At 45.3% G+C, this 19,547-nt stretch overlaps 3 protein-coding genes across 8 annotated transcripts in view; 1 reads left to right on the plus strand and 2 right to left on the minus strand.

Annotated features, from left to right (window-relative positions):
- The first annotated feature begins 176 nt into the window (after positions 1–176).
- Positions 177–4,155, plus strand: LOC101063194 (elongation factor 1-alpha 1). Of its 2 annotated transcripts, none has more exons than XM_003963814.3 (8): positions 177–305; positions 1,573–1,746; positions 1,828–2,007; positions 2,085–2,381; positions 2,472–2,622; positions 2,716–2,972; positions 3,042–3,276; positions 3,362–4,155. In XM_003963814.3, exons 2-8 carry the CDS (start codon positions 1,603–1,605, stop codon positions 3,484–3,486), a joined length of 1,389 nt encoding a protein of 462 aa, XP_003963863.2. In that variant the 5' UTR covers positions 177–305; positions 1,573–1,602; the 3' UTR covers positions 3,487–4,155. The 2 variants fall into 2 exon arrangements, with proteins under 2 accessions (XP_003963863.2, XP_029691163.1); XM_029835303.1 differs by lacking the exon at positions 177–305 and adding an exon at positions 1,164–1,268.
- A 556-nt stretch (positions 4,156–4,711) lies between these two features.
- ddx43 (DEAD (Asp-Glu-Ala-Asp) box polypeptide 43) lies at positions 4,712–9,204 on the minus strand. Its single transcript, XM_003963864.3, has 16 exons — positions 8,775–9,204; positions 8,504–8,559; positions 8,313–8,430; positions 7,837–8,022; positions 7,598–7,679; positions 7,267–7,426; positions 7,033–7,151; positions 6,856–6,966; positions 6,634–6,775; positions 6,455–6,555; positions 6,253–6,340; positions 5,963–6,090; positions 5,752–5,861; positions 5,519–5,657; positions 5,352–5,439; positions 4,712–5,140 (listed from the first exon to the last, which is right to left on the minus strand). Exons 1-16 carry the CDS (start codon positions 9,073–9,075, stop codon positions 5,009–5,011), a joined length of 2,061 nt encoding a protein of 686 aa, XP_003963913.3. The 5' UTR covers positions 9,076–9,204; the 3' UTR covers positions 4,712–5,008.
- Positions 9,205–10,312: 1,108 nt separating this feature from the next.
- kcnq5a (potassium voltage-gated channel, KQT-like subfamily, member 5a) overlaps positions 10,313–19,547 on the minus strand; it is a 53,151-nt gene continuing 43,916 nt past the window's right edge. For 2 of the 5 annotated variants that reach the window (XM_029835243.1, XM_029835244.1), the window contains exons 10-16: positions 19,283–19,524; positions 18,713–18,821; positions 15,405–15,536; positions 15,141–15,257; positions 14,300–14,395; positions 13,502–13,628; positions 10,313–13,415 (exon numbers count right to left, since the gene is read on the minus strand). In XM_029835243.1, the coding sequence (XP_029691103.1) occupies positions 12,435–13,415; positions 13,502–13,628; positions 14,300–14,395; positions 15,141–15,257; positions 15,405–15,536; positions 18,713–18,821; positions 19,283–19,524 (1,804 nt within the window). In that variant the 3' untranslated portion in view covers positions 10,313–12,434. The remainder of the gene's footprint in view (positions 13,416–13,501; positions 13,629–14,299; positions 14,396–15,140; positions 15,258–15,404; positions 15,537–18,712; positions 18,822–19,282; positions 19,525–19,547) is intronic. The other 3 variants (XM_011603094.2, XM_029835246.1, XM_029835245.1) reach the window with 2 other exon arrangements.

The raw sequence follows: 19,547 nt of genomic DNA on the forward strand, positions 1-19,547 counted from the left end.
GTGCGTGCGGAGCAGTTTCATAACGCGAAAGGCCATCATGACGTCATTCTGATCACGAATACGACAACATTTACTGTTGGTATAAAGGTGTAATACTTTCTAGGAGTAAGCGTAAGTGATGATTTATGTAAGACACTGTCGCGTCCGTTAATGGATGCATCGCGTCGACTTTTTCGTCTTTCCTGTGCAGCGCAGCGGCGGGTGCGCGCAATTACGCAACAGCCCCTCCTGTCCTGCGCGCTATAACTGGATCAGCGCGTCTCGTCTCTGGTCCTGCGCCTTACCTGACATCAGCCAGCTCTCAGGTACGACCGCTGCAGCCTACGTGAAACAGTTCGTCGTGGTGATTTGTGTTTGGACGCTTAAACGCGACTTAAATTATTGACGGGCTTCCGTCTTCAGTCAAGTGTTTTTGGGAATAATTTGAGGAAGAAGGGAGGGCAGGCGGCTGCTCTTTAATACGCATCCCGGCGCTGGGAGATGAGAGAACATGGCGGAGGGCTGACATTTCCCTTAAATCGTTTAAACATTACATTCGTGCCAATTGACCTCGTTTCGTTTTTATCAAACGTCGTATTTTCTCATCAAATAAATTTTCACAACTCGGAACGCGCTGCGGCAGCTCTGGCGGCGACGTTACCAATGACAGACAGAAAGAGACAAGCGTTTGAGGAAAAACAAAGTCCGTCCTGGCAACCGGGTCACCTGAGCCCCTCAGACCAAGATGAAGAGGGATTCGTGTTACAGTTGGATTAAAGCCACAGAGCTTTTCCAGCTCAGATAAAAGTTGATCCTCACTTACTCGGATTATCAGAAAATCAAACTTGATTTTGCATGCGTGAAGCGTCCAGATGAAGGTTATTATGGTATTTATTTCTCACCACAACACTCCTGCGGGGGTCAGACATCCTCTCCCCTGCATCAGGCTGCATGCAGAGCTCTGCAGTGTCTGAGAAATGGCTGCTGCACCATCTCTGGATTGGACCTGACAAAATGGTGGACATTGTTTTGCAGTGAAGCTGTTTTTAAAGGCAGTGGCTGTGACAAGGTGAAGTGTTGCCAAACCCCAGAGCCCTATTGTTTTGGTGTGTCTGTGAGGTGGAGGCAGCAGAACAGGGGGATGGAGGATGGATGGATGGATGGAGGGAGGGGAGAGGGTAGGCGTTTTGTGTTTGGTGCAGTTCAGTTTCCATGGATCCGATTTTTAATCTCCCTCGATCTACAATTGAAACCTCATCTGTAACCCTTAATAAACGCTTTGACTCCAGGTAATGCATCCAGTCCACTGAAGATGGCTTCAGGTGTTTACAGAAGGATGTTTGGATGCATCATTTGTGCTGCAGTTGCTGTTTGACCTTTGGATGACCTTTAAAGATGCGCTAAAGTCACACAGTCTCTCCGGTCATTTTAACAATTAATTGTATTTTTACCCAATCGTCACTTGAGTGAACGACCATGAAGCTCACGATGACGTTGCAAAAAAGATTGATCGGGACTGGACCATTTTATCTCATCCTTACGTCCAAGGTCAGAGGTTACTTTAGAGGTGATGACTGTAATATCCTTTTTTAGCCTACAGGGTGCGTTCAAACTCTAGCCACCATGGGAAAGGAAAAACTCCACATCAACATTGTGGTGATCGGCCATGTGGATTCTGGGAAGTCCACCACCACAGGTCACCTCATCTACAAATGCGGGGGCATCGACAAGCGAACCATCGAGAAGTTCGAGAAGGAAGCTGCCGAGGTAATGCGGTACGGGTGAGAGCTGGGCGACCTTCTCGCTGCGGAGGCGGGGGGCATCAACCGTCATCTGTTATGTTCTCAGATGGGGAAGGGCTCGTTCAAGTACGCCTGGGTGCTGGACAAGCTGAAGGCAGAGCGGGAGCGCGGCATCACCATCGACATCTCGCTGTGGAAGTTTGAAACCAGCAAGTACTACGTGACCATCATCGATGCCCCGGGTCACAGGGATTTCATCAAGAACATGATCACCGGGACCTCCCAGGTCTGTAACCCGAGGACGCCACCCAGAGTTCTGGAGGGTTCTGTTGGTTTCATTCAGGCTTGAAATCTGATCTTTAGGCGGACTGTGCCGTGCTGATTGTGGCGGCCGGCGTGGGTGAGTTTGAGGCGGGCATCTCTAAGAACGGTCAGACCCGCGAACACGCCCTCCTGGCCTACACCCTGGGAGTGAAGCAGCTGATCGTGGGCATCAATAAGATGGACTCCACTGAGCCAAACTACAGCCAGAAGCGATACGATGAAATTGTGAAGGAAGTGAGCACCTACATCAAGAAGATTGGCTACAACCCCGACACCGTCGCCTTTGTTCCCATTTCTGGCTGGAATGGGGACAACATGCTGGAGCCCAGCCCAAATGTAAGCGTAAACCTAAAGAATGATGTTGGTGAACCAAGACTCGGCTAAAAGAAGTTGTATTAATATGAAAAAATATGTGTTCTGCTTCAGATGACATGGTTTAAGGGATGGAAGATCAGTAGGAAAGAAGGCAATGCATCAGGGACGACACTGCTGGAGGCTCTTGATGCCATCCAGCCCCCCACCCGTCCCACTGATAAGCCTCTGCGTCTCCCCCTGCAGGACGTCTACAAGATTGGAGGCGCGCAACAATCATTACTAATTATACAGCTGGCTTAATCAGACTGATGAAGTGAAGCACCTTAATGTTCTCTGTCTTGGCTGTTGTCCTCAGGCATCGGAACTGTGCCCGTCGGCCGTGTGGAAACAGGGGTGCTAAAGCCCGGCATGGTGGTGACCTTTGCCCCCGTCAACGTAACCACCGAGGTCAAATCCGTGGAGATGCACCACGAGGCGTTGACCGAGGCGCTCCCAGGTGACAATGTGGGCTTTAATGTCAAGAACGTGTCCGTGAAGGACATCCGCCGTGGCAACGTGGCCGGCGACAGCAAGAACGACCCGCCACAGGAGGCCGCCAACTTCACCGCCCAGGTAGACACCATGACGTTGTTTGGCAGCAACAGGCCGACGGTCCGCTCACTTTGTGGCTTCGCTTCGCAGGTGATCATCCTCAATCACCCGGGTCAGATCAGTGCCGGCTACGCTCCTGTGCTGGACTGTCACACCGCTCACATCGCCTGCAAGTTTGCAGAGCTGAAGGAGAAGATAGACCGCCGCTCCGGCAAGAAGCTGGAGGACAATCCCAAGGCACTCAAGTCGGGAGATGCTGCCATCGTTGATATGGTTCCTGGCAAGCCGATGTGTGTCGAAAGCTTCTCCGAGTACCCTCCCCTCGGTGAGTACGGTTGTCAAGAATTTGTTGGTTAGCATCCCCGTAAGTGACTCCAGATGAGAATGATGCCCCCCCGCCCATGTTGCAGGCCGTTTTGCAGTGCGCGACATGCGTCAGACGGTGGCTGTCGGGGTCATTAAAGGAGTCGAGAAGAAGGTCTCCACCACTGGGAAAGTAACCAAGTCTGCCCAGAAGGCCCAGAGGAACAAATGAATGTTGTGTTCCTCTGCCGACCCAAAGGTCTCCCAGGGCAGGACATCAGTCATCCAACGCCATCCGACAATTGGCTACTTTAAACTAATAATCAAAGACTGGCTTGTCATCACAATGCATCGCAAAAGCATTCGTAGGAAAGAGCAACAGTTAGATCTCGAGTCCTTAAGGAAGCACTCCTGATTCCTTGTCATTTGGTAGGTGATCCTTAGCTAACTACAATGTGAATGTGAAAGCATTTCTTTCAATAGAGTGTTGTCTTTTTAATTCATGGAAAAAAGCTTTTCCGTTCTCAGATAGCAAGACATTCAAGTTCCGAAATTTTATCACCACTCTTGGGAGTGCAAGGATATGTCACTTTACATGGTACATGTCGTCTTGCTTTTTAGTGTTTGTTTGCAGCTAGGTGATGCTCTGTAGACAAAAAAGAAAAGTTCATGTATGTTTGCCTGAGTAGTAGATAAGTGAAACTTAGTGATTTGTTGTGTTTATTCTGTAAAAATCACCTGGAGCAAATGGTTCAAATGCGTCCCTGCTGAGGGCCACTTAAGGCACTTTGATTGGCAATTTGCTAATTTTGCACTGAAGAAGCTTGAATTGGCATCAGATAATGCACCTTATTGTAAGATGGCATGAGCCTCTTTGCAACATTAAACATGTTTCAACCAACATCCTGGGCTTTGTTCTTTTTTAAATGTGGTGGAAAGAACTGATTTAGTTTCAGCTCTTTACTATTGTACTCCATGTCTGACTGCTGCTATTCTTATTTTCTTTTATTATTATTATTAGTCACAGTAGTAGTAGTAGTAGTAGTAGCAGTAACAATAATTATAGATTGCCCTGCAATATAAGCTAAAATAAACTCTTAGCTATTAACTATGGCCTTAGTTTAAGTCAACCGGAACTAAATCAATTGTCTCTTACTACTAAACTAAGAGTTCGAACCCAGGCATGGCGATCCATGATCCTACCAGGTTTTCTGATCTACCAGGTGGACTTTTAGGTTTTTACCGACCTTTGTAAAGCTATTTTCTGCCTGGGATGACAGAAAACCTGGCTAAAATACGGCCGTCGTGGACTGGGTTCGAAGCCCATGGACGGCGCGAACATTAAATAATACACTAACATGTCCACAAGATGTCGCTGTTAAGAAAAACCACCAAATATTACACCTTTACGTCCACAAGATGTCGCTGTTCAAAAATAAAAAACAAAACAAATAATGGCTGGCTGTAAAAACATTTTATTGTCCAGCTGCTCAGTCCAAAGGATTTACAGAATATTTCAGATGACTGCCAATTTAATAAAACAGATATTTGAGAGGTAAAACGTCCTCTGATTAACAGACAAAATGCAAATGTTTAAATCATAGTAGGAAGGAAAATAAGGTTGATATTTGTGTCTACACAGGATCAGACTTTCTAAAATAATAATAACAATAATGTTGAAAGACATCTTTATTGGACATCAATGGTCACATTCTTTTATCCACTGTGACACACCTCCGCTTTCATCAGAATTCTCAGCTTTTCCTTCCTTTCCACCCACCATCTCTTCTTCCGCCATCTCTTCTTCCTCCTATTTCTTCTCTGGCTCTAAGCTCCCTGTATTTATCATATCGCTCAGCCATTGTCACCAGCTCCTCAGGGACGTCCTGAAGAACAAATATTAAGATTTCATGTAGAAGGTGAATATTTTGAGATGTTTTCTGAGGTAGAACCTCCCCGGTGGTGGTTAATGGTATAAAAACATCTGGAACAGAAGCTTTTATTATTAAAAAAAAACAAAACAAAAAACGGCACAGATTTTCCATCTGTGCCAGAACCTGCCATTCATATTTTAGAGGAACTTCCTGTCTCTCTAACCTGTCCTGAACGCTCCAGGATGGGAATCAGCCGAGGAGCCATCCTCCAGTCATCCCTTGTCACCAGGGTAACAGCAGCACCTGAGCGTCTGGAGCAAATAAGGAAAGAGATCACAGAGGAACCCAGAAGAAACCGTAAAGCTTAAAATCCATTTTAAACAGCTCTACCCTGCTCGGCCAGTGCGCCCCACACGGTGGACGTACTCTTCAATGTTTTTAGGGAAATCGTAGTTAAAGACGTGCGTTATATCGAGGACATCCAGCCCTCGAGAAGCCAGATCTGTGGCGACAAGGATGCGAACTTTGCCTGAAAGAGGATAACCTTGTCAGATCTGCAGTCTCTGAGCGGGGAACTCACCGCAAAAACACAGATTTAACAGAGTTCCCTTCCTGTAACATACTCGCTTTAAAATCTTTAAGAGCCTCCTCTCGATCACATTGCTCATGGCCACCATGGAGACACTGCACAGACTCACCATAAAGACACAAGTCGCTAGACAGGTCATCAGCTCTGAGGAGTTATACATTTAAAGAAGGCAGAAGAGGGACAAACACAGGAAACTTGCATTTGTGGGAAATGTGCAGCGAAATGGTTTGAATCGATCCACTCACGTGAGCTTCCTGCCCACAAAGATGAGAACTTTGTCCTGAGGCTCCATATTTTTGAGGAAGTTCAACAAGTAGGGCTTTTTCTCCTCTGCGCTAACAATCAGGATCTTCTGCCGCACTGAGCTAACTGCCTGCAAACGAGGAAAAACAGAGCTGCACACTGAGGAAAGACCGAGGTCGTGACTTTATAATGAGCTTAGGGAGCTGATTACTGTATATGCAGCAGGAAGAATATGGTCTGGGATTAGGGATCATGCCAACACAAACACAGGAGAAGGTTCATTTCCACTTACAGTTAAATCTAGACTACCAACGTACACCATCATGGGATCCTTCAAGTAGGACGTAGCCATCCGTCTCACACTTGCAGGCCAGGTGGCGCTGAACCCAGACCAGAGACAGCACCGAGCTTTTGTTACATATCTCCAGAGTGGCTTATAATTAAACTATGAAACATTAATGCACCATCAAAAAGTAGAAATGAATGAGTCTGACCTGGTCATGACGGTCTGACGGTCAGGGCGGACGTCCAGCAGAATCTTCATAATCTGAGGCTCAAAGCCCAAATCCAGCATGCGGTCGGCCTCGTCTAGGACCTTGTTGCAGAGAAACAGGCGCACAGACCGTAAGCGACTGTCCCACATCTTGAACACAAACACATGCAGACAGCTGACCAGGTAGGTGATGGACCGAAGGTTGATGAGCTTGTTCATCTGCAGGTCATGGAGCCGGCCTGGGGTAGCAATCACGATGTCCACGCCACGCTCAACCTTATGGATCTGGGCTTTCCGGTCCCCTCCGCCGTAGACACAAACGCTGAGAGGAGGCGCAGACGCACACAATCAGAACTTTGTTCTTCTAATAACTGGCGGGTTCTCAACACTGCCGGGCTGAACCTTTTGTAGTCCTTGTAGCTGTACTTCTTGCACTCAGCATCGACCTGCAGCGCCAGTTCTCTGGTAGGAGTCAGAACCAACATGCCTGGGCCGTTCCGCTCACATTTAGGTCTATCCAGAAATAAATGAATGATATATTCCTTCTCTGAAAACAGCCTGAGGAGCTCCTGTACTCACACAGGTTGCCCATTCATGTGGATGAATCCTGGCAGCAGGTAAGCCAGCGTTTTCCCTGTTCCCGTCTGAGCAATGGCGATCAGGTCGTCCCCGCTCAGCAACACGGGCCAAGCCTGGGACTAAAACGGCAGGATTATCAAAGTGAAAACCTGGACACAACCTTACAACACATCCTTCAAGAATGCCACTACCACAAAATAAGGAAAAGAGGGTGGCGAGGTGACGGGTCCATACTTGGATGGGGGTGGGGTTGACGAAACCAGCGTGCTTGACATTATCCATGATCTCTGTATAATGCTGAAAGGCCTCCAGAAAGGTGCGACAAGGTTTGGGAATGGGCCGCTTCTCACCTTCCTTCTTCAGGTCATCCACAAAGATATTGTTATTCTCCTTTCTTCGTTGGGGAGGGCCAAAACACACACACAAAAACAGGCACAATGCTCACTTTTTAAGGCGACACAGGAAGCAGTCCATGTACAGCCTGAACACACACACTACATGTGTAAATAAAAGGACAGAATCCTCATTTTTAAGGTGCTGTGGCTGCATGTGATGTCACGCTTGCCTCCACTGGTTAACTTCCTCTGGCATCAGCGCAGACAGACTCTCTGCCTCGATGTAAAACTGCTTCTTAATGGGCGGCAGGCCTGAAGGAAGTGGCAGACATGTGCAAAGAGCACTATTCGTTAAGAAACCAACCTCATCTTGCACTTGACATCTGAAATCACACTAATTTCAGGGCGTCTGCAGGCAGCTCACCAAGTCAGTGGTTCTTTACATCTTAATGAGTATATTCAAACTCACCCTTCCACTTGATTTCTGCATATTCGTCTTTTTTCTTCCGGATCATGCCCCAGTCTATGGCTGCTGGAGCTGAGGCTTCTTGTGCCGACGGCGCCGCCCGAGACGTCCAGTCGCTTGTCGTCCTTCCTTCACCTTCTACGTCCCTGTATCGTCTTGCCCACTGTCGATTATCGGCCCTCTGACCAACTGAGACACAGTATCCTCGGTTTTATTTAGCCTCCATATTAAATGCAAATGTAAACCAATGATGCAAAAGGAGATTGAGGAATCTGCTCTTTGACCAATCTGGTACCCGACAGATTGGTCTAATTCGGTTGGGAACCAGTGGAATTTGGTCACTGGTGCAAATTAACTCATATTTAAGTAAAAAGGTTTTTATATTAAAAGGTGTGCCGGGGATGCTGTAGCAGTCCATATCACTGAGGATATACCTGCTTTAACAAAGCTCTGTCCTAAAAAAAAAGACACCATCATACCATTTTGACGTGAAACGTTGGGATTTGCCAACAGGTCATCGATCATATTCTTTGCTTTTTGTTGTGAATCAGGGGACCCAAAAATGTTCACTTCCCCCTGGGTGTCCCGGGTGTACACCTGAAACAAGCAAAGAGGGAATCCGCTTTAAAAAGGCAAAGTGGCTCTAAAATGGAGAGCGAAGCTAACGTGCCTTGATTGTTGCACCGCTTCGATCTTGCATTTGGCGGATTCGAGCTCCTCCGCGACCTAAAAGACATTTTTTAATGAGGGTGTGGGGGAAAAAGGTGTTGCATTTTTTAATTCCTCTCCCCAAAATTGCCATCTCTGCTTCTTGTACAATGAAAGCAACTAGGTTACATCTAAAGGGAGTGAAACCATGAAAACCATCAGCTAATTAGCAAAGATGTCAACTGGAAGACAGTAGCCGTTAAGCTAACTTGGCTCTACCAACCGAAACATACCAATTATTGTTCCAATTGAGAGCTTTTCCACGTTAAATCTCAGACCCCGTGTCAAATCCCCCATCGTTTCACCGGGATCACAGTTCCGATGGAACGTTCGACCCCGGACTGCTGGAGCTCGTCCAGGCTCCCGGGCTTTATGCGCATCGGTCCGTTCCTGTCTCGCATCAATCATCCCAAAGTTCTCATTTTCACTCGGGAAAGCTGTGCGTGTCCAGTCTATCGCAGGCGAGGGTTGTTGTCTCGCCCAGTCCCTGATAGAATCGCCGGTATCATCGGAGGCATCTTCCCAATCAGACATTTTAAGTTTCGCTCTTCACCTGCGAGTTGGTCGAATAAAGCTCGGAGCTAGGTGAGCTAGGTCAAATCCCGTGCTGCCTTCACGGCCCTTAATGAAAACGCCGTAAACTCCCGCCTCTACTTCCATCTGTTTAGAACAGGGGTCGGCAACCCATGGCTCTGGAGCCGCATGCGGCTCTTTGGCGCCGCCCTAGTGGCTCCCTGGAGCTTTTTCAAAAATATGAAAATGGAAATTGTTTTAATATAATTTCTGTAGGAGGAAAAACGTGACAAACATTCTTAAAGTTTTCCCAATGCTGTGTAAATGTGTATAATAAATATTTAATTTCAACATCTCATTATAATGGAAGCTAAACTTAAAGCGTCATCGTACAGCAGAGTGGCCACGTGGCGCGTCATTCTGTCCAGGATGCGCTGCAGGGAAAATAAACATTTAATCATCAATGCTCATTATGTATTTGTAGCCTACTTATCATTTGGACAGTAGGCTAATACAGCTAATATAGACACTTACAGCATGTGTTGCCTTTATTATAAGCCCAATATAAGGCTTTAAATTTTTTGCGGCTCCAGACAGATGGTTTAGAACAATATTTCTGGTCTGAAATTTACAGTTGAAATTTACATCTACCGACTTGAGACGCTGCACCAGCAAAAGATATATCGTGAAATATCTAGTTGTTCATAGCTATATTTTTATATTTTTCACTGGTCAAACACGGTAGCGCGAACTCACGGTCACTTAAATGCACCGTAATGATCGACATATACTCGTATATAAATCCAAAACTGTTAGAAATACGTAATTAAATATAAAAAGAGAAATGTAGACAGCTCTGCAAAAACCTAAAGTCATGAGAGAAGAAAATAGAACCAATCGCCTTTTTGTTAATCTGTACTTTATTAATGAATATTAAAATCATTGCATTTCTCATCCAGAGAACATAATGTGCACATAAATAAATTAATTTCAAAGAAATAATAATAATGTTTACATTGTCAAGCTTTAAGGCCAGTTGTGTAATAAATTACCATTTTGACAGCAGAGAAATGGTACTATTAACCAGCAAAGCCACAGAAATTCGATGGCAAAAGCAACTTAAAAGGAGCACAATGTCTTCAAATTTTTACTATGGCCAAATGATGTTGGCCCAGTTAATGCAAAATAGAGGCTTTTCATATACGAGAAAGGCACACTGAAGCTGAAATGTAAATTTAAAAAAAAGAATAGATTAAGGTTTTATGAAGGAAACAATGAATCCAGTGTCCCAAATGGCTGTGCTCACAGGCTTTTCTCATTTCTCAGTATTTGATTTGAATCATGCTTGAAGTTTTATGCTAGCCTTCAACGCAGAACTATATTAACAACTACAAACAGAATCTACCCCTAGATCAGGCATTATATAACCATGTCACATTTTCAGGCTTCAACTGTGCTTTCATGTTGATTCATCGTACCACAACTCCCACAGGAGCTGTAGAATCATTCAAAATCAATCTACACAGCTATAATATAACATTTAACTACAGAATATTCATCTGTTTAGCAATGCACGTACTCAACGTGAAAAGCAAAGAGGAAAATAATCCTTTATAAGGGTGTCCTGGACAATTTATTTTCATTTAAGACTCGATATTACTTTAAAGACGTAAACATGCAAAACAACTCAAAAGCATGAGCAAAAAGTTAAGATGGCTGACAAAAATTTGCGCATAATTCAAGTGTAGAGTGAGGACGTCATTCACGACACATGCAACCCACAATTTAATGACTGTCTGTACCAAATGTATGAAAAATATATCTCCCTCCACTTGAGTGATAGTTAAATCGACCTTGTTGAGCGTTCAGATGAGGGCTGATGTGGAGAAGAGGCAGCGTCTGCGTGTTCACATTCAATTCGCTTGCTTCATTGAACCCCCCCCGAGACATTCAGCACATTTTCTTAAGCTTTTTCAACTTTAAACATCACATTTCTCTTATTACTGATAGAAAGGTGCAACCAGCACCCAGCACAGACAGGGTTTGTCAAATAAGACCTTAACTACACTTGGAAAATTCAGGATTAAGGGATTTATCCACATAACATACAGTACGTTTTCACTACCTTGAAATTAGTTCAAATTTAATATAATTCTAAAAACAAATTTAGTGCACATTTCCTTTCCTTTTACATTTGGAGGTACCTTTACTTTAACATGCGGGGGGATATGCAGGACATCAGCGCAGATTAGACATGCAGCATTTCGTGCTTGGTTTTAAAAGCAAACTGTCATTCAGGCTTCAGCTCATTAGCAACCAACTCAGCGGGCTATTCTGTCCAAATCAGGTGGGACGTCCTTGCTGTCCTCACTGACTCCTGACAGATTTAGTGCATCCAAAGATCACTGACGACTGTTTAACAAATCAAACGACACAGTAAAAAGAGATGCAGAAGACAGATGCGAGTGGTTTGATCTCCAGCTTTGAGAATCCGTCCATGATATGTATGAAATCAAAGTTCTACGCTGCACGCTTTTTCATCCTTGAAACCTTTTGGGGGGGAAAAAGTCAAACGTGCCTCATATTCCGTGTCTCAGTGTGGACCCTCAACGGGACGTCTTTGAAGCTTTGCACTGAAATATTAAGGCTTCTTCTGACAACATGGACCCTTGTTTCTTTGGTTTGGGTTCTTAATGTAGCAGGTCTGCTAATCATACTGCCTCTGCACTGCCTTGTCAAAGTTTAAACAATCTGATTGGCCTCCATGAGGAAAAACATGAGGACTTTTTTTCCCTCTCAAAATTCAGCGCAGACACACAAACATGACCTGTGTTTAATAAGGTTGTTATTCTGCATCAGTTGTGATTGTATCTGGATGTTCATGGAAGACGTGTGCACATCCATGATTATGACCACGTTTATAAATATTGTTCTATAGTTTTCATACCACACTACCAAGTATTTAACAACGAAAAAAAAATCCATGTAAAATATTCATGTTACATGTATAAATGCTGTGTGTCCACGTACAAGGCATTGATTGGACACTTGCAAAAGAACCTCACCCTTAAAAATACCAAAAATTGCTTCCCAAAAATGTGTGTGTGTGTATGTGTGTGTGTGTGTAGTCTTGTACATGCTACAAGTTTTGGGAGTACTAAAATATGCATTTAACTAGCAAAGTGAGGATATCTTTAGGACGTGAGGACATTTTGGCTGGTCTTTACAACTTTAAAGGTTCTGTTTGAGGGTTAAGACCTGGTTATGAGGTTAGGAATAGAATTGGGTTTAGGTCAGGGTCAGGGTCAGGGTCAGGGTCGGGGTCGGGGTCGGGGTCGGGGCCGGGGTCAGGGTCAGGGTCAGGGTTGTGTTGGTTAGGGTTAGGGTACGGGGCTGGGGAATGTATTGTGTTGAGAGTCGCCAGGTTCCTGGGTCAGGAAGTTGAAATGTTCTGGCTCTCGGTTTAGCTTGCGGTCACTAATGAAAAGTTCTGCTTCATCCCAGTTGCTAAGACCCCCGTGTGCATTGACACATTTGCTACTGTGGCTGCTGCTGCTGTTGTGAAGATCTGAAGAATGACTCTGGGCACGGTTGGTTGAAGGCTGACAGAGATTGTGTGCTGAGAGGGATTTTCCAAGACACTCCTCCCAGTCTGAAGGCGTCTCATCTGGGCTGGAGGAGGGGGGCAGCAGGGGATTGACTTCCAGGTTTATGTGCCTCCTCCAGACCCCCTCAGATTTTAAGCCAGGCTTCTCACACTGCTGTGCCTCTTCTTGGGCAGAACCTGGCTCAGTGTCCCCATCCACAGGTGATCTCACAACAACGGAAGGGCCCATGGTCCCCTGGTTATTTGAGGTCGGCTCAATGGGGCAGTGGGGTTGGGAGGGGTGCAAAATGGGAGGCAGCTGAAGGGTAAAGCCCCCACCTGAAGAAGGTGGTGGTGGCAGGTCGGGAAAGTGTGCCCTTTTAGAAATATTGGGGGTAGCCAAGTTTGGGTAGGGGCTGTCTGGAGGCAACAAAGGTGATGGGGAGAGCGAAGCTGTAGACGGGGGGTAAGATGGAGGGGCCGAGTCTGGGGGATCATCATCGTCCGCAGGTGCAAGAATGAGACGCAGCCCTCTTGTGTTGACGCTGAGAGAATGGTTGATGCCCCCGTTGTTTTCCCCAGCCATGGGATCACCTTCCTGGGGAGAGGGGAGATCCCTGCTGAGGATGGAGGTCTGGTAATCTGAGCTGTGGCGCTGGTGGTTGTGCAGCTCAAACAGGGGCAGCGAGGAGAGGGTGAGGGCAGAGGGGCCTTTCTGCAGGACCTGGCGGTAGACGTCCAGCAAAGAGTCCAGCTTTGATTCAATGGAGGACACCTGGAAGCAACAGAGAGTATGACTGAGGCAGATGTTCAGATCTTACTTGTTTTTAAATGTAAAGACCAACGTCATTGGTCCTTCACCTGTCTCTCCACTTTACACACACGCCCCAGCATACTCATGCCTTCCAGGGAATCTCCATCAGGATTCAGTTTGTCCCTTATCTTCTTATCAATGGGAATCTGGCCCTTTCCCAGAATCTGATCCACCCTGTTACACAAACACACAGAAGCCAGAAATCACAATATAGCTATGGAAAGTCCTGCACCTGTAGTGGCATCAAGATAAAATGGACGTTAGTAAAACACACTACACGCAGCATGCCTGACTGACTGCTCCTGTGTGAAATAGCAGCTCCACAACTCCCAGTCTGTACTGTTTTCATTTCCTCCTCAGCTCGCAATGTGAAATATTTCAATAGCAAAAACAAGCGAGCGACCAAAACCTCAACCAACCAAAGGACATGTATCATATTTTTTTCATAAAGACACTAAAACCCACGAAGCACAGCAGCCGCACATGTTCAACACACAGTTCTTCAAGAGGACATCTTGTGAAATTTGTCAGTGTCCGATTTCTAAGGGTTTAAATCAACCCGGTAATACACACAAACACATTAATCCCATTCATGTTAGTTGAACACAAGGTTTTTGGTTCCATTAACTGGGAAAGCTAAGTTAGAAACAGGCCCGGTCAATAAATCCCACAATGCAAAGTGAGAGATATTGCAAAATACCATATCTGATGGAAATTCATGGCCTGTCTACTATATCAGTTACAAGGCTGTCAGGCAACTGGCAAGGCCCAGAAAGGTGACAGTAACAGGCAATTAATTGGTTCATTATGCAGGTAAACTTGAAATTAAACATAAAAAAAGTGACCCTGAGGAGAGATTTCTCTTGTTGCTGCTGTAAATATAGTGCAGAGCAGGGGGGAGCGTGCTCCTGGATCGCTTACTCAGGGTGGGACCAGCCAGTCTAGAGACAGGAGATAGACTGGATCAGATGCACTCTCTCTCTCTCTCTCTCTCTCTCTCTCTCTCTCTCTCTCTCTCTCTCTCTCTCTCTTTCTCTCTCTCTCTCTATCTATCTATCTATCTATGTCTCTCACACACAACATGCTCACACTCTACAGAAGCCTTTCGTAAAGGTTTTTTTTACAAAATATTTTCACAAAACCAGTAAATAAAATAAAGACACAGCAATAAATAAACTAACACGCTCTGACACGGGAATCGACTTAATGTCCTTCCTCTATCATAGTGTTTTTTTCACTGTTGCTGGTCGGGTTATGTTGGCACAGAAATCAGTTGGCTGCGAAATGAGGAGCTCAAGGTGCCCCATTTAGATTATAACATAGTTTCAAGCATCACACGTAATATAATAAACTTACAAGAATTAAAAGTGCTACTGTCTGGTGATTGTGGAGGTATATTTAATCTTATAGGAGAGTTGTTTAAAAAACACCAAACTGCTTCTGATGAAACTATGTATATAATCCAATACTTGAGCTCCTTAATTCTGTAGCTTTAAATGCCAAACCTGGGTCACACATCATATCTGCTAATTTGGCTCATCCGAGGTAAGTATGAGACCTTGAACCTCAGGACATGTTGACAATGTGTTTGGTCAAAATTCACAGAAATCACTGACCCAAGTGTGGCTTTAGCATGGGATTAAAAATGTCACAGTTAGTTAGCAGAACGGGACGGGGTAGTCTAACCCCGGTGCAGATTGTTTTCTCCTGGCCTGGCTGTAATATAAATGCAGGGAGGGAGAAGAAAAGGTCTTGACACGTCTGCTGAAAGGTCTTGGAGAGGGACCCACTACAGTGTCTAGTCTGAGAGAGAGAAGAAACACATGTACATATGCAGTATACACACGCTGGGCCAACAGGATAAATGAATCCTACTCCTGCGTACTTCTAACATTTGTGTTTGCCGTAAATTAATCTAATACAATTAAGGGATAAACTGTGTGTCCTGACCTGGTCTGAAGGCTCTTGATGCGACACAACATGTCCAGGTGTCCCGCAGAATACTGCTCTATGACGTCCTTCACATCATATGGACGCAAAGTCTCCTTAAACTTCTTTTTGGCCACATGGAACTTCATAATCCTGCACAGACATACCGAAAGAACATAAAACGATCTTAAATTAGGCTAAATATAGGGCTACATTTACAATATATCTCCACTAGATGGCAGCATCTACTGCTGCATAAGATTTCACTCACTCTAAAATGTTAAAAACAAAACATTAAATTCTGAAATACCCACAGAATGATCTCACAACCGAAATGAATGACTTTGAATTTCCTAATAATCCTCTTGCTCCTTTTATTTGGCAAGAGGAGCCACTGCTGGGTGAATAATATTGATGCAGGTAAGAGGATCTGGCACTTGAGGCATCTGGATTCCCTGGTGGCTTCTGCTTTGTCCGACTGCCTGTTTTTTCTCAATGTCTATATGGAAACAACATTGACAGATGACACTCTGTAATAACAGTCCTGATCAGGGAGGGGCTGTCTAGCCTTCAATCTGACACCCTGGGAAAGCCCTGGGCTCCGACTGCCCAGGGAGGAGGCCTGCTGGGTGGGCAAGCTGGCCCCTGAAGATGGGCTCTGGTGATCCTTTTCTATGTGTGCATGTGTGTTTAAGCGTTAAAAAAAGGTGCAATAAAGGGAGTTGAAGTAGAGACAATAGAAGAGTAGAGTTTTATACAAAAATGGTATGAATGAAATTGTACAAAATGATCGAAAATAACCAGAAATTCTATTTTGCCATCATACAAAGATAAAAATGATCCAGGATCAGGTTTATCCAGAAGAGCTGCCCTCAATGTTTGCTTATACTAAAACTAAGCAAAAAGTGGTGGCAAATAAACACAAATGCATGAAAACTCATAGAAAAGTTGTGTTTTGTCTGATAAATTGTGAACACCTCCTCTATTCTGCGGCAGTTAAAGTAGACCCATACTTATGATATATATATATTAAATAAATAAATCTCTTCCTTGCCCTCCTGGGCAGTGCCTCCTTCCTTCAGATTTGGGTCCTCTATCAGAGGGAGTCTGAGGGTTCTGCGCAGGATCTTAGCTGTTCCTAGTACTGCGCTCTTCTGGACAGAGATCTCTGATGTGGTTCCTGGTATCTGTTGGAGCCATCTACTCAGCTTGGGTGTTACTGCCCCTACTGTCCCAATCACTACTGGAACCACTGTTGCCTTCACAGCCCACATTCTCTCTATCTCCTCTTCCAGCTCTTGGTATTTCTCCAGCTTCTCGTTTTCCTTCTTACTGATGTTGCTATCACTTTGGATTGCTACATCTATCACCACCACTGTCTTCTGGTGTTTATCTATCACCAATATGTAAGGCTGATTGGCCACCATCATGGACCTGGAAGTCCCACAGGATCTTGACCTGCTTGTTCTCCAGCACCTTCGGGGGGGTCTTCCACCTGGACCCTGGGACCTCCAGTCCATCCTCAGTGCAGATGTTCCTCTATGCCAGCCACCTTATGCCGCTCCATGTATGCCTGCCAACATCTTGCTCCCTGCTGTGATATGCTGGACAGACTCTCAGGGGCGTCTCCACACAGCCTACACCTGGGGTCCTGTCTGGTATGGTAGACCCTGGCCTCTATTGCTCTGGTGTTCTGGACCTGTTCTTGTGCAGCCATGAGTAGTGCCTCTGTGCTGTCTTTCAGTCCGGCCTTTTCCAGCCACTGGTAAGTTTTCTCGATATCAGCCACTTCCTCAATTTGTTGGTGATGCATACCATGCAGGGGCTTATTCTTCCATGATAGCCCCTCAAGCTCCTCCTCCTTGATGGGCTTTTGTTGCCTGAGGCATTTACTCAGCAGCCGGTCAGTGGGGGCCGTCATCTTGATGTATTCTCGGATGCTTGTTGTTTCCTCCTGGACAGTAGTTCGGACACTTACTAGTCCTCAGCCCCCTTTTGTTTCATGTACAGCCCCAGGACGCTGGACTTAGGGTGAAACCCTCCTTGCATGGTGAGGAGCTTCCTTGTCTTGATGTCAGTGGCTTGTATCTCTTCCAGTGGCCAGGGTATTATGCCAGCAGGGTATCTGATTACTGGCAGGGCGTAGGCATTTATGGCCTGGATATCATGCTTACCATTCAGATGACATTTCAGGATCTGCCTTAACCTCTCTAGGTATTTGCCTGTGGCTGACCGCCTAGTTGCCTCCTGATGGTTACCATTTGCCTGGTATTTGTAGGTGTCCTGCACATCTGTGATGTTCCCTTCAGGTAGTTCAACCCCATCAGTTGCGATCACCTTTCCTCTGCTAGATATAATTTGCCCACATTTATCGAGTCCGATTGACATCCTGATGTCTTTGCTGTAGATTCTCGTGAGGTGAATCAAGGAGTCAAGCATACAGCTTGATGTCATCCATGTAGAGGAGGTGGCTGAAGGTTGTGTGTGTGAATGTGTATATATCCCTTAAGGAACGGCAGCATTTAGTGAACACTATGAAGAGAGTAGAAGCAACGGAGTGGGAGAATTAGCGCCATTTGGATAGACACACACACACACACACACACACATACACACACATATACACACACACAAACACACTCACAAGGACATCAAACAGGGTGCAGAATTGCCTGAAACCGCAGGGAGAAAAATCATCAAGCCTAGCAGCAGGTCATATAGATTAACTGGAAAATATGGAGTCAGAAGAGTTTTTAAAACGCTTAGCTTGAGGGATCAAAACATCTCATGACCCCATGCTGAGTGCATGAATATAGAGGAGGGGAATAATATGGCTTTTCTTCAGGCTTCCATGGAGCAGAGAACATTGTACTAATGTAAGATACAACTCTGTATAAGTATTGAGTAGTTTTTCCTGTGATAGCCATCTAATTGATGATAAAAAAACCATTAATGTTATGGAAAAAGACAAAGAACAATCAGTAGAAATGAGAACTCTTTATCAAATGAGAGAACAGTTAACATCATTTGACATTCTGAAAATGTCTTATGTCTAAAAAGCCACTGTGGTCTGTGAACTCTAGGTATGGTAGAGCTGGGAGGGATGAGGGAGTCATCTTGTTTATGCTGAAAATAAATATGATGAGTTGTATCAGGATCATTCAGCGAAAGAACAAAAAATAAGTGGAGAAGATAAGAGAGCTGATCTGAGACACAACAGCCCATCAGGCCCAACAGGAAAACACTTCCAGATGAACCAGAAACAGCCAAACAAGGGTCAGTCCTGCGTTTCTACAGTAAAAGGTTGGAGAGGATGATCTGGATCTTACCTGACAGCTCTGATGACGGCCTTGAGAGGAGCCGAGAGGTCCTCCAGGGTGACGTCACAGTGGCAGCCTCGCTCATCCAGGGAGTCCTCTGTGCTCATGCCTGCGTCCACTGAGAGAGGCAGATAAACCAGTTGTAAAACCTCGTGAAAAATTTCTGCACATGGAGTCTTCAAGAATGTTTCAGACTGACACAATTTATGCTTTTAGGGGGTTAGAAGTTATGTCCTGCCTGGATTGGAGCTCAAAAATGGGCAGTTTTTGCCAGCTCAGCTATAAAGTATAAAAAAAAAAAGGTATATAGAGTAGTTCTTTAGCCATACCAATGAGTCAGAGGAAAAAGCAGAGCAGATCAGGATAAGTGAGCAAACAATGTTGCGACATCAGTTCATATAAATAACTAATGACCAATCTGGAGGTCTTGAAAAGTTTTGGAAAAAAAATCTGAGCATCAAGACCATTTTTTAGCGTCATTCTGAAAATAAAATCAAAAGATTTTAGAATCAGGTTGCTTTTTTTTTTTCTTGCTCAATGAAAGTTCACCAGCAGCGTTTCTCTCGGCCTTGTCCTCACCGTCTGAGACTGCAGCACGGGTCTGACTCTTCAGCCTCAGCGATGGCCGAAAGCGCGTTCGATCGTTGAAGCTCCAACTCTTCTGCACTTTGGCTGGGCTTCCTCCCATCAGCTCGGCTCCTCCCATCACATCGTTGCCGGGGGAACAACGCTGGCGGTCGTTGATGGACAGCTGCCGGTTCTTCATGCTCTGACCACGGGGGCTGGCCATCCGAACCCGCTCTTTGAAGCTCAGCTTCTGACTGCAGGGGTGGGAGGAGAAAAG

The sequence above is a fragment of the Takifugu rubripes genome, chromosome 4 (genome assembly GCF_901000725.2).
Source record: "Takifugu rubripes chromosome 4, fTakRub1.2, whole genome shotgun sequence".
NCBI lineage: Eukaryota > Metazoa > Chordata > Actinopteri > Tetraodontiformes > Tetraodontidae > Takifugu > Takifugu rubripes.

Excerpts from the sequence above, each read along its gene's own strand:
- ddx43 (XM_003963864.3), bottom strand. The coding sequence starts at position 9,075 with ATGTCTGATTGGGAAGATGCCTCCGATGATACCGGCGATTCTATCAGG. Across the intron at positions 6,776-6,855 it reads AGCTACAAGGACTACAAAAG|CGTTTGTGTCTACGGCGGAG; the intron begins GTTCAGCCCGGC and ends GCCTCCTCTCAG. Across the intron at positions 6,091-6,252 it reads TTGGTAGTCTAGATTTAACT|GCAGTTAGCTCAGTGCGGCA; the intron begins GTAAGTGGAAAT and ends CCTCGTTTGCAG.
- LOC101063194 (XM_003963814.3), top strand. The coding sequence starts at position 1,603 with ATGGGAAAGGAAAAACTCCACATCAACATTGTGGTGATCGGCCATGTG. Across the intron at positions 2,623-2,715 it reads GGACGTCTACAAGATTGGAG|GCATCGGAACTGTGCCCGTC; the intron begins GCGCGCAACAAT and ends TGTTGTCCTCAG. Across the intron at positions 2,973-3,041 it reads CCGCCAACTTCACCGCCCAG|GTGATCATCCTCAATCACCC; the intron begins GTAGACACCATG and ends TTCGCTTCGCAG.